We start from the raw sequence: 17436 nt of genomic DNA, 5'->3' as shown, positions 1-17436 counted from the left end.
GAGCCGGTACTGGGCGATCTGGTTTACCATGTCTGCAATCCTGGGGAGGGGATACGCGTCGAGGAGCGTAAATCTATTTATGGTCTGACTATAGTCGACAACCATGCGGAATTGTTCCCCGGTTTTAACGACCACCACCTGAGCTCTCCAGGGACTATTGCTGGCCTCTATAACCCCCTCAATGAGAAGCCTTCGGACCTCTGCTCTGATAAATACCCTATCCTTCAGGCTATACCGCCTGCTACGAGTGGCTACGGGCTTACAGTCCTTTGTGAGATTGGCGAAGAGAGGAGGGGGGATTCGCAGCGTAGCAAGGCTTCAGATAGTGAGTGGGGGCAGGGGCCCGCCGAAGCTGTGGGTGAGGCTCTTGAGGTTACACTGAAAGTCTAGGCCTAATAAGAGTGGCGCGCAGAGTTCGGGCAAAACGTAGAGTTTGAATTTTGAGTAGCTAGCGCTAGTTTGCCCACCCCTGAGCTAGCGCCTCAGATTGTGAGTGTCGCGGCAGTGAGCCCCTGGATCTGGACCGAATGGGAGCCTGAAGCGAGAGAGATAGTTTGCTGCACGGGGAAAACGGGGAGCGAACAGCGTCTTACCAGGTCTGGATGTATGAAGCTCTCAGTGCCCCCGGAGTCGAAGAGGCATGGCATTTTGTACCCGTTGATATGGAACTCTGCCATCGGATTTCGCAGATGCTTCGGGCGTGATTGGTCCAGAGTGACTGCGCTGAGTTGCGGGTAGTCGGCGGCTCGATCAGCTGTGCTGGAGTGGCCCCATGATGACTGCCCTCTGAGTTCATAGTCGTATTCTTCCGATGAGTTGTCTGGGCGCGGAGATGCAGGTCGGGCCCGTGGATCGCACGTGGCGGGCGGCGAGGAAGATGGCGTCCAAGATGGCGGCCCACATGAGTCGCACGTGGCCGGCCGCGTGGTGGAGGTTTGCCAAGATGGCGGCCCCCATGGATCGCACGTGGCTGGAGGGGACGGAGGCGGGGCATAGGCCGCAGCATTTCGGGCCCCGCGGGCCTGCGGGTGAGGGGAGCGATTACTTTGTGCCGCTGGGGAGCTGGAAGCAGGGGCCCTTTTAGCGAGGCACACTCTTGCGTAATGGCCTTTCCGCCCGCAGCTGCTGCAGGACGCGTTGCGGGCCGGGCAGTGCTGCCGCGGGTGCTGGTTCTGGCGGCAGAAATGGCAGGCTGGAGCAGCATAGTGGCTGGCTGGAGCAGCATGGTGGTTGGCTGGGGCAGCACGGTGGCTGGGCGGCCGCGTAGCACAGGCCTGGGGGAGTCACTGGTCGGGGGCCCATGATTGGGTCGCGGGGTCCGTGGGGAACGAGTTAAGGCTTTGGAAGGAGACCTCCATCATGTAGCAACTTCCACAGTCGTTTCTAAGTCTTGGGCCCCGTTTTCCAGAAATCGTTGGCGTACATAATTAGACCTGAGGCCCGCTATAAAAACATCGCGTACAGCAAGTTCTCGGTGTTCAGCCGCGGTAACCGCTTGATAATTACAGTCATTGGACAAATTATTGAGTTCCCTTAGAAATTCGGCGAGTGATTCTGTAGGTCGCTGGCGGCGAGTCGTGAACACATGGCGTGCGTAAACTTCGTTAATGGGCCTCACATATATCTTATCGAGTACTGCTAGCGCTGCAGTATATGAATCGGCCGAGTTTAGTAGTGTAGAGATTCTGTGGCTCACCCTCACGTGCAGTAGACTCAACTTCTGTTCCTCTGTCGTTTCGGCTGTGCTCGCTTCTACCAGGTAGGCCTTGAAGCACCGCAGCTATTGGGAGAAGATTTCTTTAGCCTCTGCATCCTGCGGGTCGAGTTCCAGGCGTCCAGGCTTGAGGGCTGATTCCATGATCGATCTTTACTGCTCTTAAGTCGATTAAATTGATGGGACCATCAATTCACCAGACACGTGTTTCCGATATGAATCTAGGCTTTAATCGACTTACTACAGAGCCAGCCTGTTACCCGTTGGTGAATTCTCAGTGAACTGCAGGCTGACTCTGGACAAGGGTATTTATACAGCAGCACTAAGGGGAGGAGTCGTGGACGGAGCCAAGGGTGGAGCCCTGTACAAGCTCCTGAGCATTCCCAGAGCTACTCCCCCTAGTGGTCAGATAACGCTACTGCGCTTACAAAGACATAGTGTGAATTATCATATTACATTCACCACAGTTGTCTAAGGAACCTTGGTGAGTTACTGCAGTGCATCTTGCAGATGGTGCACACGGCTGCCACTGTTCGTCGGTGGTGAAGGGTTTGACGTTTGTGGAAGGGGGAGCAATCAAGCGAGCTGCTTTGTTCTGGATGGCGTTGGGCTTCTTGAGTGTTGTTGGAGCTGCACTCATCCAGGCAAAAGGAGAGTATTCCATTACACTCCTGACTTGTGCCTTGTAGGTGGTGGACAGGGTTTGGGGAGTCAAGAGGTGAGTTACTCGTGGTAGGATTCCTAGTCTTTGACCTGCCCTGGTAGCCACAGTATTAATGTGGCAAGTGCAGTTCAGTTTATGATCAAGGGTAACCCCCAGGATGTTGATTGTGGATTTTCAGCGATGGTAATGCCATTGAATGTCAAGTGGCGTTAGTTAGATCATCTCTTGTAAGAGATGGTCATTGCCTGGCACTTGTATGGCACAAATGTAACTTGCCACTTGTCAGCCCAAGCCTATATATTGTCCAGGTTTTGCTGCATTTGGACATGGACTGCTTCATTACCTGAAAAATTGCTAATGGTGCTGATCATTGTGCAATCATCGGCAAACATCCCACTTCTGGCCTTATTTTGGATGGGAGGTCATTGATGGTTGGGCCAAGGACACTGCAGTAAACCCCCCAGAGGGTTGAACATAGAACATACATATAGAACAGAGAACATACATATAGAACATACAGTGCAGAAGGAGGCCATTCGGCCCATCGAGTCTTCACTGACCCACTTAAGTCCTCACTTCCACCCTATCCCTGTAACCCAATAACCCCTCCTAACCTTTATGGACACTAGGAGCAATTTAGCATGGCCAATCCATCTAACCTGCACGTCTTTGTACTTTGGGAGGAAACTGGAGCACCCGGAGAAAACCCACGCAGACACGGGGAGAACGTGCAGACTCCTCACAGACAGTGACCCAGCAGGGAATCGAACCTGGGACCCTGGCACCGCGAAGCCACAGTGCTAAGGTGCTGCCCAAAGTGGGTCTCCCGCTTTGTGTTGGTCCGCAGTGCCTTCCATACCTGGCAAAGCAGCATGGAGGCATGCTGGAGGAGCAGGGATATGTGGCCTCATTTGAGGAGGACTAGGTTGACAAGCTCAGGGAGGACCCATAAGTAGCGCCGGAGGATGAAGGACATGCAGCAAGGGTCCGACATGCCAGGAGGGCCAAAAAGGCCCTCAGATCACCAGCTTCTCATAGGGCGAGGTTTTGTCCGTCAGCTCAGCCCCTAAACCCACTCCTCCCCATTTCCCCCACCACTCCCTGACCCTCCCAACCCCCGACTACTCTGCTCCCCCCTCCAGGGGTCAGTGTAACATCACCCCTGGGTGATGTGCCTGTGTCGGCACTTTCAGGTGGAGGGGCAGTGAATCCTCACCTCTGCGGCCCAGCTCAACCTCGCTGTCGGTGACTGCTCTCTCCTAGGACAACCCCGCGATTTCCAGGGCCCATTCCTTAAAGAGGGTGAGGACTCGGATCTTGGTGCCCCGCCCCGTCTTGGCCCTTTCATTATGGGCTATCATCTCCTGCAGGGACAACGAGAGCGCATTGTAAGCCGTGCGCTTGATGGATTTGGGGGGATCTACGTGTGGGCACCGCACCTCAACATGAAGGGGCTCTGCTGGTGGTTTCCAGAGGGTTCTGAGGAACAAGCACAAAGAGCAGATGTGGGGAGGGTCCGGGTTATCAGCCAATGATTTGTGGGGAGAGGGGGGGGGTTGGAAATTTGTGGGTTGACAGGCGGAGCTGATGCCAGGAGAAATGTGGTAACTTACCCTTGCAGCACGGTGGAGGTCTTGGTCTTCTTCCGACACTGGCCGCTGGCCCTCCTGATCATGCTGCCCACACTGACTACTGCTGCCACTGTCTCCCAGCGGTATTGGTGACCCTGCTGCTGGTCCACTATCCTGCTTGGGGGAATAGGATGCCCTCATTCACAGCGTCGAGAAGCCTGGCCAGGTTGACTTCCCCAAAGCGAGGAGCAAGTCTACGTGATGCCATGCTTGTGTGTTGACTGGGAGTCAGTGGGAAAGGAGTGTTTAAAAGCAGCTTCCCCTTATTCGCGACGAGCCGCTGAGGCATCAGTCCGATGAATCAGATAGTGAGACAGCCAGTAATGGCAAGAAGCTTGTGGAGGCACATTTCCGGCACTAAGTGGCGTTAGATACAGGCTGCAATCATGCCAACGCGGCTGTCGCGAAACACCCCGTCAATCGAGCACAAAATTACATTGAGTTAACTGAATATTGAGTCCAGAAGGCTGTAACATGTCTCATTGGAACATGAGGTCTTGTTGTTTCAGTTTGCGTTGGGCATCACTGATGCATCCGCAGTATTTTGCTTCCTTCAGTAATAACAATCTTGCTTTGGAGTCAGCAGTTTGTAGGTTCAAGCCCCACGCCCAGGACTGGAAACAGAGAATCTAGCCTGACATTTCACAGCAGTGCTGTACTGTTGGGAGGTGTTAAACCGAGGCTTCATGTGCTCTCTCCGGAGAAGATAAAATGTTCCATGCTGCTGTCAAAGAAGAGCAGGGGAGTTCTTCTAATGTCCTCATCAACACTTCTCTTTCATTTATCCCTTCACCAACATCACTAAAACAGATGCCTGGTCCTTTCTCACATTATGTTTTGTGGAACCTTGCAGTGCGCAAGTGTGTTATCATGTTTCTCTTCCTTGCAAAAGCACTTTACTGGCTGTAAAATGTTTCAGGGTATCTTGAAAGATAGTCCATAAATACAGATTTGTCCTTCATTTAATTTAATTATAAAGATTGATGCATTTTTTGATAAAGTAACCAGCCCCATGCAGCCTCGCTGCAAAGAAAAGGTATTTTTTTAAATGAGAAAGCAACTCAAAAGGTTAAGCACAGTGAATAGCAAGCATTTACTCCAAACACTTGCCCTCGATAAATAGGTTCATAACCACTAAGATTGAAAACATCCCCACATTTCTTTCTTCATTATTTTTTAATTTAGCGTGCTCAATTATGTTTTTCCAATTGAGGGGTAATTTAGTGTGGCCAATCCACCTACCCTGCACATCTTTTTGGGTTGTGGGGCGAGTCCCACGTAGTGACCCGGATCCGGGATCGAACTCAGGTTCTCAGCGCCGTGAGGCAGCAGTGCTAACCACTATGCCACTGTGCCGCCCTCGAAAACAACCCCGTGTACAAACATATTCCAACAGCAGTCGATATTTTTTCATTTGCCCAGTGAAACAGCTGGGGGATATATATATTCTAGTGATGCCAGTGCCGAGAACCACTTGAGTCCTGCCTGCTTCCTATCACTGGAATCATTCTATGGTTTCAGCCCAATTAAGAATTATCTCCTGGCCCTTTCCCTAGTCCCCTCACTCCCACAGCCCCGATCCCTGCCCGCTTCACCACACCCTCACTCCCACTACTCCGATCTCTGCCCGCTTCACCACACCCTCACTTCCACAGCCCCGATCCCTGCCCGCTTCACCACACCCTCACTCCCACTACTCCGATCTCTGCCCGCTTCACCACACCCTCACTCCCACAGCCCCGATCCCTGCCCGCTTCACCACACCCTCACTCCCACTACTCCGATCTCTGCCCGCTTCACCACACCCTTACTCCCACTGCCCCGATCCCTGCCCACTCTACCACACGTCCTCGCTCCCCTGCCCTACTGCAGCCTACTCCACCGCGCCCCACACAAAAAGAATTACCTCCTGATTTTCTCAAGTCTCCATCAGAATTTTTTCTAAAAAAGCCTTAATGGCAAATAAACAGCAAGGTGGCCACACTCAATATTTATTGGTCATTACCAGAAGATAGCCTGTTTGAGTGAGTAACATTGATGCCTCCACAAACGTATACATGCCAGCTTGTTCACTGATAAAATCTGGTCAACACCTTCAAGGAACCTGACACTGTATCAGAAAAGCAATTAAAAACCAGCTTTGAATACAGAGCTGTATTTTCAGTCTAGCCCTGCAGCTACGATCAAAGTGCAGTCGGAAATGGTTAGCCAGAATTTACATCGCCGGGATATCCATCAGTTGTAGCAAGAATTGCAGTGTTCTGATTCTGTTGCCAAGTTTGTTACCTTGAACCAGTTTCCATGATTGTCATTTTTTTCCAATACTCATTCGAGAAATGTTGGTGTCACTGGCAAGGCCAGCATTTATTACTCATCTCTAGCTGCTTTGAGAAGATCGTCTTGAATCACTGATATTCACATCCCCTCTCAATGCCATGAACCATTCAATCTCGCTAAATTACTGTGAGAAGCCAGGAGCTGCATTATGTTGACAGTGTGACAGCGAAGGATGCTGTCAGGAAACAGTATTGATTTTTGTCTGTGAACTTGGACAAGCAGAGCCCAGCTTGAGCATTCTGGCCGTCCGTGTGAGACATGAGTGGACTCATGCATGTCGAAGTATAGTATAAATGGGAATACTTCCAAAATTAAATAAAGTTCAATAAATTGCTAACTGGAACACAACTTAGAGTAAATGCTTACCATGTACAGTACTTGTAATGAACCAACCACTTCCCTTAAAGAATAGTCTAACCTAGATTATGAAGTTGATTATACATTTGAAAAAGAAATGTACAAACAATCAAAAGCTAATTACAGGTAATCAAAGAACTTCTCGCCAACCAGAAGATTGGCCGCTCAACTTCACATCGATTCAAACGGACGGAAAGACTGAGGGCAGTGTGCCTGCAAATCTTGGATCAGAGTGACCAATAAGCTAAGCTCCCCACGGTCATACAAACTAAGATCATCGTTGCTACGCTCTCCGTTTACCCGTACCTTCATGGATCGGACCGTGAGCAGAACTTGCAGCTCCTCATTTTTGATCAACAGAGGCACAAGCACTGATGCTCTGGGAAGGGTCAAGTCTGAGTATTTATTCCCGACATCATAAGACTTCAGCACATGCTTGACCTTCTCCTTAACCGATGTTCTGATGAGGAAATTAAAAAAAAAAAGAAACATCACACGTTGAATCACAGCTCAAGGTTTAGGTTTTGTAAGGGTTTTCCGTTGCAACTGGCTACAAGCAATACAAATTGCCCACAGGGTTGAATCTTGGCGCGGTGAAAATTAGAAAAAAAATCAATGGAAGAAATGAAGTTATTTCCTTCCTGGTTCCAAAGACAGCTATGCGTTGATTCAAGGTCATAATCATAGTGTAGGGAGGAAATTGGACTGAATTGGATTGGGTTATTATCACGTGTACCGAGGTACAGTAAAAAGTACTGTTCTGAGTGCAGCTCAAACAGATCATTCCGTACATAAAAAGAAAATATATAATAGGGCAAACATAAAATACACAATGTAAATACAGACACAGGTATCAGGTGAAGAATATAGGAGTGTAGCACTACTCAGTAGGGAAGATGTGTGAAGAGATCAGATCAGTCCATAGTGGGTTGTTTAGGAGTCTGGAGAAGAAGCTGTTTTTGAATCTGTTAGTGCGTGTTCTCAGACTTTTGTATCTCCTGACCAATGGAAGAAGTTGGAAGAGTGAGTAAGCCGGGTGGGAGGGGTCTTTGATTATGCTGCCCGCTTTCCCCAGGCAGCGCGAGGTGTAGGCAGAGTCAATGGATAGGAGGTGTGGGGTACAATTTCCTGTGGGCTACTGGGGAACATCCGGGGATTTCAGATATGGCATTTAGCACAAAAATGAACTGGGACAGGGAAGAATTTTGATGGGTGAGCCAACATGTTCAGCTGGTCAGAAAACTGTTTGCAGTGGGCAGCACGGTAGCCTTGTGGATAGCACAATTGCTTCACAGCTCCAGGGTCCCATGTTCGATTCCGGCTTGGGTCACTGTCTGCGTGGAGTCTGCACATCCTCCCCGTGTGTACGTGGGTTTCCTTCGGGTGCTCCGGTTTCCTCCCACAGTCCAAAGATGTGCAGGTTAGGTGGATTGGCCATGATAAATTGCCCTTAGTGTCCAAAATTGCCCTTAGTGTTGGGTGGGGTTGCTGGGTTATGGGGATAAGGTGGAGGTGTTGACCTTGGGTAGGGTGCTCTTTCCAGGAGCCGGTGCAGACTTGATGGGCCGAATGGCCTCCTTCTGCACTGTAAATTCTATGAAGTGTTTGTTTTCATGGCTACAATATTAACTTGTTTGGCGGGGGGGGGGGAGAAAGGGTTCAGATAATCGATTCAAAATGCACACACTTCGCTTTAATAATTTATCAGCAAATAAAATCCTCAGTTAATTACAACCTTGCAATCAGTCGGCAGCTTTCTGGTATCCTAAATGGACACAGGCACAGCATCGCTGTAGATTTTAGCACTCTTGGCAACCTCGCGATGCATCTTATTCTGCATGATCGTTGCTTGGATTTTCAAATGTTTAAACAGTAATTAAATATTGGGTGTGCACTTCAGAGACTCTCCTGGAATCTGATTTGCATATAACTGTTACACCTGGAGTAAAGGCCCGAGTTTTGAGGACGAGGCGTAACCGGTCAGTTACTATGACAACCAGTGACAGAAAAAATAAAGAACACTCTGAGACTAACACAGTACTCATTATAAACCAGAAGTTATCAGGGAGCGCTCTCAAAATTAATGAGAGGCTCATACCACTTTGTTACCAAAAGCACGGAGCTTCTCAATGTTTGGGAGACCAGCAAGAATTGGAAAAGGTAAATAACGAGCATCAGATGCCGTTTTCCATTGATGAGGCTCTAAAATCCACGCTCAGTCTAAACCTTCCTGTGGCACTGGGGAAGGGTGTCAGCTGTGTCCCAATGGTTAGCACTCTCAATTGCATGTCAGAAAATTGTGGGATTAAGTCCCAATCCAGGGACAGGGACATGATATCTAGGCTGGAATTTCTGTGCAGTAATGGGGGGAGCACCATGTTGTTGGGGCTGCTCTCTTTTACATAAGACTTTAAACCAACAGCCCCGCTTGCCCTTGCAGGGAATGTTCCCTGGACGCTGCAATCTTCCTCAGCGTGTTATATGGCATGGGCGGCACAGTGGCAAAAGACTATTAGCAATGGAACTCTCCAAGCCCATGCCTCGTATCTACAGCTTTCCAAAATCTCCTTTACTCCAGCAACTTTCTTTTTGAATTCTGCGTGTACAGAGGCTGTCTCTCCTCGCTCTCGTCATGTTTAAGGCTCCTCAATACAAATGTGTTTGGCCAGAACCCAGTGGAGAGATGGGTCTCAGCCATAATCCAGCACAAATTGGGCAATAATTTCAGAAATGTCTGAGGAACCAATGATGTGGGAAATAAAAATGAAAGGTAGCTGGGATTGCTGCAATGCCAGCAGTGAAATCTTTCTGCTAAATCAACAGGACTGGTCAAAAGCTGGTCAAAGAGGGGCTGGTTTAGCACACTGGGCTAAATCGTTGGCTTTTAAAGCAGACCAAGGCAGGCCAACAGCACGGTTCAATTCCCATACCAGCCTCCCCGAACAGGCGCCGGAATGTGGTGACTAAGGGCTTTTCACAGTAAATTCATTGAAGCCTACTTGTGACAATAACCGATTTTCATTTCATTTTCAAAGCAGTAATGCTTACTGTTATAGAGGTTCTGCATCCAAATTTGAGCTGCATAACACAAAATGAAATACCGGTGATTACAGCTCTCTTACTGTGGAACAGTTTAGAGTAATGAGTGAACAATATTATACAAGTAGTGTCATCGCACTGAACTCTGTTAGTTTAGATTCACAATTTTTATAGAGCTTCGATACCTAACTATCCAGGAACAAGAGATTAAGATTAGCACCCACTCAGCACACTAATCTTCCATGGGGGTTTAAAGGGTCAAATAATGGCAGACTGCAAACACATGAGTTTTACTCCCTTGAGTTTAGAAGCCTGAGGGTGAACTAGTTGAAGTCTTTGTAATAGTAAAACGATTCTATAGGGGGGATGCACTGAGCTATGTATTCTGATGAAGGAAAAATGTTAAAACAATCAGAATAACTAAAACCAAACTGCAGAACTATATGATCAAGGAATATTTTTTAAAATAATTAAATGCAATCTGCAACCTCATGGCGCAGCATATCCCCCAGTCGACCATTACCACCAAGCCGGGGGGGGATCAACCCTGGTTCAATGAAGAGTGCAGAAGAGCATGCCAGGAGCAACATCAGGCATACCGAAAAAATGAGATGTCGACCTGGTGAAGGTACGACGCAGGACTAGAACATAGAACATACAGTGCAGAAGGAGGCCATTCGGCCCATCGAGTCTGCACCGATCCACTTAAGCCCTTACTTCCACCTTATCCCCGTAACTCAACAACCCCTCCTAACTTTTTTGGACACTAAGGGCAATTTAGCGTGGCCAATCCACCTACCCTGCACATTTTTGGATTGTGGGGGTGAGACCCATGCAGAACGGGGAGACTGTGCAAACTCATCACGGTCAGTGACCCAGGGCCGGGATCGAACCTAGGTACTCGGCGCCATGAGGCAGCAGTGCTAACCACTGCACCACCGTGCCACCCTGGATGAACTACTTGTGTGCCAAACGGAATAAGCAGCAAGTAATAGACAGAGCTAAGCGATTCCACAACAAACACATCAGATATAAGTTCTGTAGTCCTGTCACATCCAGCCGTGAATGGTGGACAATCAAACTCACTGGAGGAGGAGGTTCCACAAATATCCCCATCCTCAATGACGGAGGAGCCCAGCACATATGTGCAAAAGACCAGCTGTTTAGCCCACTGTGCTAAACCATCCGCCAGCACGTCTTTCGGGACTTGCGGGAGGAAACCGGAGCATCCGGAGGAAACCCACGCAGACACAGGAAGAACGTGCAGACTCCGCACAGACAGTGACCCAAGCCAGGAATCGAACCTGGGACCCTGGCACTATGAAGCCACAGTATTAACCACTATGCTACCCATAGACGATCTAACCACCACCCCATGACATTCAATAGCATTACCATCGCTGAATCTCCCACAATCAACATCCTGGGGGCTACCATTGATCAGAAACTGAACTGGACTAGCCACATGAATACTGTGGCTATCAGGGCAGGTCAAAGACGAGGAATCCTACGATGGGTAACTCACCTCCTGAACCCCCAAAGCCTGTCCACCATCTACAAGGCACAAGTCAGGAGTGTAATGGAATACTCTCCGCGTGCCTAGATGAGTGCAGCTCCAACAACACTCAAGAAACTCAACATTATCCAGGACAAAGCAGCCCGCTTCATTGCTCCCCCTTCCACAAACATTCAAACCCTCCACCACCGATGAACAGTGGCAGCCGTGTGCACCATTTACAAGATGCACTGCACTAACTCACCAAGGATCCTTAGACAACACCTTCCAAACCCACGACCACTATCATCTAGAAGAACAAGAGCAGCAGATACCTGGGAACCCCACCACCTGGAGGTTCCCCTCCAAGTCACTCACCACCCTGACTTGAAAATATATCACCGCTCCTTCAGTCGCCGGGGCAACATCCAGGAACTCCCTCCCTAACAGCAAGTGGTTGTATCTACACGTCAAGGACTGCAGCGGTTCAAGAAGGCAACTCACCAGCACCTTCTGAAGGGCAACTAGAGATGGGCAAAAATGCTGGCCTAACCAGTGACGGCCGCATCCCATAAATTAATTTTTAAAAAGGGAAAACTCAGATGGCTATTGGATCACTACGAGGTGCATGTGATTAATTCACAGGTAAAATACAGAAGTTTCTTTACCTGAGTATTTACCAGGGAAACAAACTCAAGGTAGGCGTGACATTGGAAGACAAAAATCAAGATTTTATTGGGGTAGGAGGTTCACGTTTGGGAAAATTAGACTACAATATGAAGGAGAAAGGAATAGAAGGATATGATGATATGATTATACCTGTATTAAGGAGGATCTGGGAGGAGGTTTGTGTGGAGCAGAAACACGGGTGTCGACCAACTGGGCGAAAGGGTCTGGTTTTGTGATGTAAATATAATGTAAATATCATGTAACCAAACCAGACAATAAAGGCCCTAGGCAGTAAGACTGCATCCATAGGTATTTAAACCAGGGAGTGAGGGAGAGAGCGGGGAACTGTTTGAAAAAAAGTATTTTTATTCGGTTTTCAACATTTTATACATGGAAGAAAACAATGCAATACATCAAGAACAACAGAAATACCCCCCAACTCCACTAACCAACACCCCAGTAACTCAAAATAACCTCACCCGTCGCTAACCCACCCCCTCCCACCAACTACCCCGTCCCCCTAGCAGCTGAGAAGTATCCAACTCTTCAAAGTGTAGAATGAACAGACCCCATCTCTCGTGGAAATTCTCCATCACCTTCCTCAAAGCAAACTGGAACTCCATCAAGTCCCCAAGTCACACTGAGGCACAGGGCGGAGAAGCTGACCTCAAACCCAGCAGGACCCACCTGCGAGAAATTGGCGAGGCGAAGGCTAAAATATCTGTCCCCGCTCCTGTCCGCAAAGCCGGCAAGTCCGAACCCCAAATATGGCCCCCAGAGGATTAGGTTCCAAATCCACGTGCAGGATCGCCGACATGGTGCTGGAAAAGATCCCCAAACTTTATCCCAGTTCGGGAAGGATCAGAACTTATGTACATGATTGGCCGGTCCTCACCGTTCGCAAGTGTCCTCCACCCCCTCAAACAGCCTCGACCTCATCAGGTACGCCTTGTGCACCACCTTTAAATGTATTAACCTCTCAGACTACAACCCCGCCTCCATCGCCACCCCAGCTCCTCCACCCCACTGGCCTTAACATCCTCCAGCGTCCCATAAATCACCGAGATGACCCCCCCCCCCCACCCCCAACAACGATGAGGCCGGTGTCACTGGAAACGTTGGAACAATCTGTTTTGCAAAGTCCCGCACCGGCATGCACCTAAAAGCACCCCCCCACGCAGCGGAATCCCAAACTTCTCAGTCGACTCCTCCAGACTCGCAAACTGCCCTTCCAAAAATAAGTCCTTCATTTCTTCCATTCCCCGCCCCTCCCACCCCCGATATCTAGCATCCAGCCTACCCGGCTCAAACACGATTCTCTCGGATTGGCATCAGCCTCGACGACCACACCCACCAACTTAAATTGCTACCGAAATTGTCTCCATGTCTTCAGTGTGGCTACCACTACCGGACTACCCGAGTATTTCCCAAGGGCAAACGGAAGCGGAGCCGTTGCCAGTGCCCGCAAACCCAACCCCCGACAAGAGCCTGCCTCACCCACATCGCCTCCAGCTCCCTATCCCCCTATCCCTGCCCCGCACCTTCTCGTCATTCGCTGCTCAATAATAATACAACAGATTTGGAAGAGCCAAACACCTCCCGACTGTCACCCACTCTGAAGCACCGTCTTCCGAATCCTCGCCACCCTGCCCGCCCAGCCAAACAACAATATCAACTGAAAAAGATCAGTAAGCACTGGAATAAAAATTTAAATCGCGGCAACTGCCTGCACCCGGCCTGCCAATGATAATGGGAGAGGCTGTCCCATCTCAACAAATCTGCCTTGATCCTACCCACCAGGCTTTTCAAATTCAATTTCCGGAGCTGGGCCCAGTCTCAAGCCACCTGCACTCCCAAGTACCTGAAATGAATAGTCGCCAAACGAAGCAACAATCCCCAAGCCAGCTCCTGTCCTGGAGAAGAAACCAAAAGGACCTCACTCTTTTCCAAATTCAGTTTATATCCTGATAAAGCCCCAAACCTCTTGAGCAGCCCCATTATATCCCCCGCCATTGGACCCGGGTTAGAAATATACAACAAAAGATTGTCGGACCACTGGGATACTTTGTGCTCCAACCCACCTCACTATTCCCCTCCACCTATCTGAGCACCTCAGTGAAATGGGCAAGGGCTCTATCGCCAACGCACACAAGAGGGGGGACATTCCCCTATGCTCTTCCAAATCTGTTGTATGACTATTGGGAGGCGAACGGTAAGAAGGTGCTCGGGTTGGCAGCCGGAGAAACGTGGGTGAGGAACATATTCCGAGTTCACATCATTCGTACAAACAGTTATATAACAATTTGACCCATGATACAAACCTAGGCCCAATCTCAAACTGCCCAACAGTGCAAACAAATAACTCCTTCCCCAACGCCACTACCTAGGACTCCACCTCCCCCCCTCCGATGGGGAGAACACCATATTCAACAAGCGCCTCACATTCAAGGACATCTTCCTACCCTTTACAAACCCCGTCTGATCCCCCCATCACATGCAGAAGGCACCCTTCCACCCAAAGGGCCAACACCTTGGCAAGAATCTCGGTGTCCACATTTAGAGGGATACAGCCCTCACAAACGCCTCAACCATCTCAAAGTAATCGTCCTTGGAATTATGCATAACTCTCAACTTCTCCGAGTGGACCACTCCGAACCACACATTACTCTTGCAAAGCGTTCCTTCACCCTGTTAAAGGCTGCCCGCTGACTTGCCAGCTCCAATGTGACGGCCTCGTATTTACGAATACCACTGCCTTCTCACCTCACCTCTCGATTCTGCTTGGCCCATCTCAGCACCTTCTCCTTCATCTGATAGCTGTGGAAACAGACTATCACAGCTCTCGGTGGATAGTTCGGTTTCAGCCGGAGTGACGGATGAGCCCTATCCAGCTCAAAGAGGGAGACGTTCTCCTCCTTCCCCAACAACTTGCCAAACATCTCTGAAAAGTATTCCGTCATCCTACGGCCCTCCAGCCCCTAGGGCAGGCCCATTATCTGCATATTCTGCCGCTGCGACCTGTTCTCCAGATCCTCCACCTTGGCTCTCAACCCTTTATTATTCTCCTCCACAGCTCCTCTCCCATCGAAGCGAGCTGGTCGCTGTACCACGACAATGCCTCCTCCATCCCCATCAATATCTCTCCTTGCTCCCGCACAGCCGCCGACGTCTTTCCAGGATCTACCTTTATCGGAGCCGATGTATCGTCCACCAGCTATTTGAGCGTACCCATCATCTCCTTTCCATGCCGCTCAATATGTTTGGAATCATTGCTCGGCACAACATCGAGGGCCGAAGGGCCTGTTCTGTGCTGTACTGTTCTATGTTCTATGTTCTAAAACTGCCGCTCAAACTCCACTGCCATCATCTCGGCCAGCGTGTCCATCGTCATGGGCACGGCCCCACCTGGTGAGCTTGCTCCCGTCATTTTTCCACCCACAGAACTCCGCACCCAACCTTGGTTGATTGATTGATTGCCACATGTACTGAGGTACAGTGAAAAGTATTTTTCTGCGGCCAAGGGAATGTACACGTACGTACACAGTAGACAAAAAGAATACATCGACAAACAGTACATCGACAAATAGTGATTGGTTACGGTGTGGAACAAGGGACAAACAAAGCAAATACATGAGCTCTCAGGCAGACTTGCGCTCGTTCCTTTTTGTCCCGCATTCTTCAGCTGGGTTTTCAACATTCTCTAATTATCACAACTTTTCTGAAGACTGATCAGATAAAATACCCCCCGCCCTCAAATCTAGGTGTAAAGGGCCAAAAACCGAAAGCTCCAGCAGGAGCAACGTGCAACATCCACCTTCAGTCACCATCGGAAGTCCGAGCGGAGGCATTGTTATACACATTACGAAGAAAAGGGAATATTGCCAAAAGGCGGACAAACTTCCATATTTTAAAGTAAGGGATGTGGAGTAAGTCCAGAGAGCTATCAACTGATTTATTTAACATCCATGGTGGGAAGGATAATGGACCTGTTGCTCAAATTTGCAACAGGAAATGATCTGGAAACTGGAAATGTAATAAATAGCACAGATTTCAAAAGAAAATATATATATTTGAGAATAGTTATTGAATTATTTGAAAAACTAAAAGAAAAGTAAACAAGTATAATTGGGTAGGGGCTGGTTTAGCACAGTGGGCTAAACAGCTGGTTGTAATTCAGAACAAGGCCAGCAGCGCGGGTTCAATTCCCGTACCAGCCTCCCCGATTAGGCACCAGAATGTGGCGACTAGGGGCATTTCACAGTAACTTCATTGAAGCCGACTTGTGACAGTGATTATTATTATATTGTTATTATATAGTCGATGTGATAGATTAGGAATTTTAAAAGGCCTTTGATAGTGGAGCATAAACACTGGTTTCCTCCAGTTAGGAAGCAGAGCTCAAACTTCAACCTTCTCCTGAAACAAAACAAATACATTTGTCCCTTTATGTGATGAAAGTTAAGGAAATGTGTAAATATTATGTTTAACATACTGGTGTTTATATGAGTGGGAGGGTGGGGGTTTGTTTATGTCAGCTTCACTGCCCTCCCCATGCTTTGCCTTCTAGCGACGCCCCTGTGCAGCTGCTACAGTTTCCAGCGCCCAACGCCCCGCCCACATTTTTACGCCCCGCCCTCAAGCCTCTCACGCCCCGCCCCACAGGCACTCCGCGCCCAACTGTCACCAGGCCCCGCCCCCAATTCCCTCACGCCCCGCCCCACTGGCCTTCCGCGCCCAACTGTCACCAGGTCCCACCCCAGTCCTCTCACGCTCCGCCCCAATGGCGCCTCGCCCCCAATCGTCACCAGCCCTCAACCGTTACCAGGCCAAACTGGGACCACGCCCCTGTCCCATGCCCCTCCTCCAGAAACTAGCCCCGCCCCCTATTTGCAGGCCACGCCGCCTATTCCCCAGCCCCGCCCCCACCCGCAGTCGTTACTGGCAGTTCATTGCCAAGGTTTCCAGATTCAGACCCGGTTCCTCCTCTACTCCCTCCCCCGGGGCTGCGGACCACAATGTCCCGTCCCCCCCGCGGATTTACTTGGGCTGACATGAGAGACCTTCCAAGCTCAGCCATCCCGCCGCCGCAGCCGCAGAGCGCCCTCCGCTGGGAACAACAATCAGCGACTGAGCAGAGCGAGAGAGAACTGGGGCTGGAGCGGCTCCTCCGACAGCGCCGCCCGGCGGAGCGGCTCCTCCGACAGCGCCGCCCGGCGGAGCGGCTCCTCCGACAGCGCCGCCCGGCGGAGCGCCTCCTCCACAGCGCCTCACGGCGGAGCGGCTCCTCCGACAGCGCCGCCCGGCGGAGCGCCTCCTCCACAGCGCCTCCCGGCGGAGCGGCTCCTCCGACAGCGCCTCCCGGCGGAGCGGCTCCTCCGACAGCGCCTCCCGGCGGAGCGGCTCCTCCGACAGCGCCGCCCGGCGTAGCGGCTCCTCCGACAGGGCCTCCCGGCGGAGCGGCTCCTCCGACAGCGCCTCCCGGCGGAGCGGCTCCTCCGACAGCGCCTCCCGGCGGAGCGGCTCCTCCGAC

General features: G+C 50.2%; 1 protein-coding gene across 1 annotated transcript in view; it reads right to left on the bottom strand.

Annotated features, from left to right (window-relative positions):
- nudt7 (nudix (nucleoside diphosphate linked moiety X)-type motif 7) overlaps nt 1-17073 on the bottom strand; it is a 29999-nt gene extending 12926 nt beyond the window's left edge. Inside the window, exons 1-2 of the mRNA XM_038806246.1 lie at nt 16967-17073; nt 7010-7163 (exon numbers count right to left, since the gene is read on the bottom strand). Of these exons, the coding sequence (XP_038662174.1) occupies nt 7010-7163; nt 16967-16983 (171 nt within the window). The 5' untranslated portion in view covers nt 16984-17073. The remainder of the gene's footprint in view (nt 1-7009; nt 7164-16966) is intronic.
- Nucleotides 17074-17436: the final 363 nt, after the last annotated feature.

This window comes from Scyliorhinus canicula, chromosome 9, assembly GCF_902713615.1.
Source record: "Scyliorhinus canicula chromosome 9, sScyCan1.1, whole genome shotgun sequence".
NCBI classification, from domain to species: Eukaryota; Metazoa; Chordata; class Chondrichthyes; order Carcharhiniformes; family Scyliorhinidae; genus Scyliorhinus; species Scyliorhinus canicula.
This window is presented reverse-complemented; position numbering and strand designations above follow the sequence as displayed.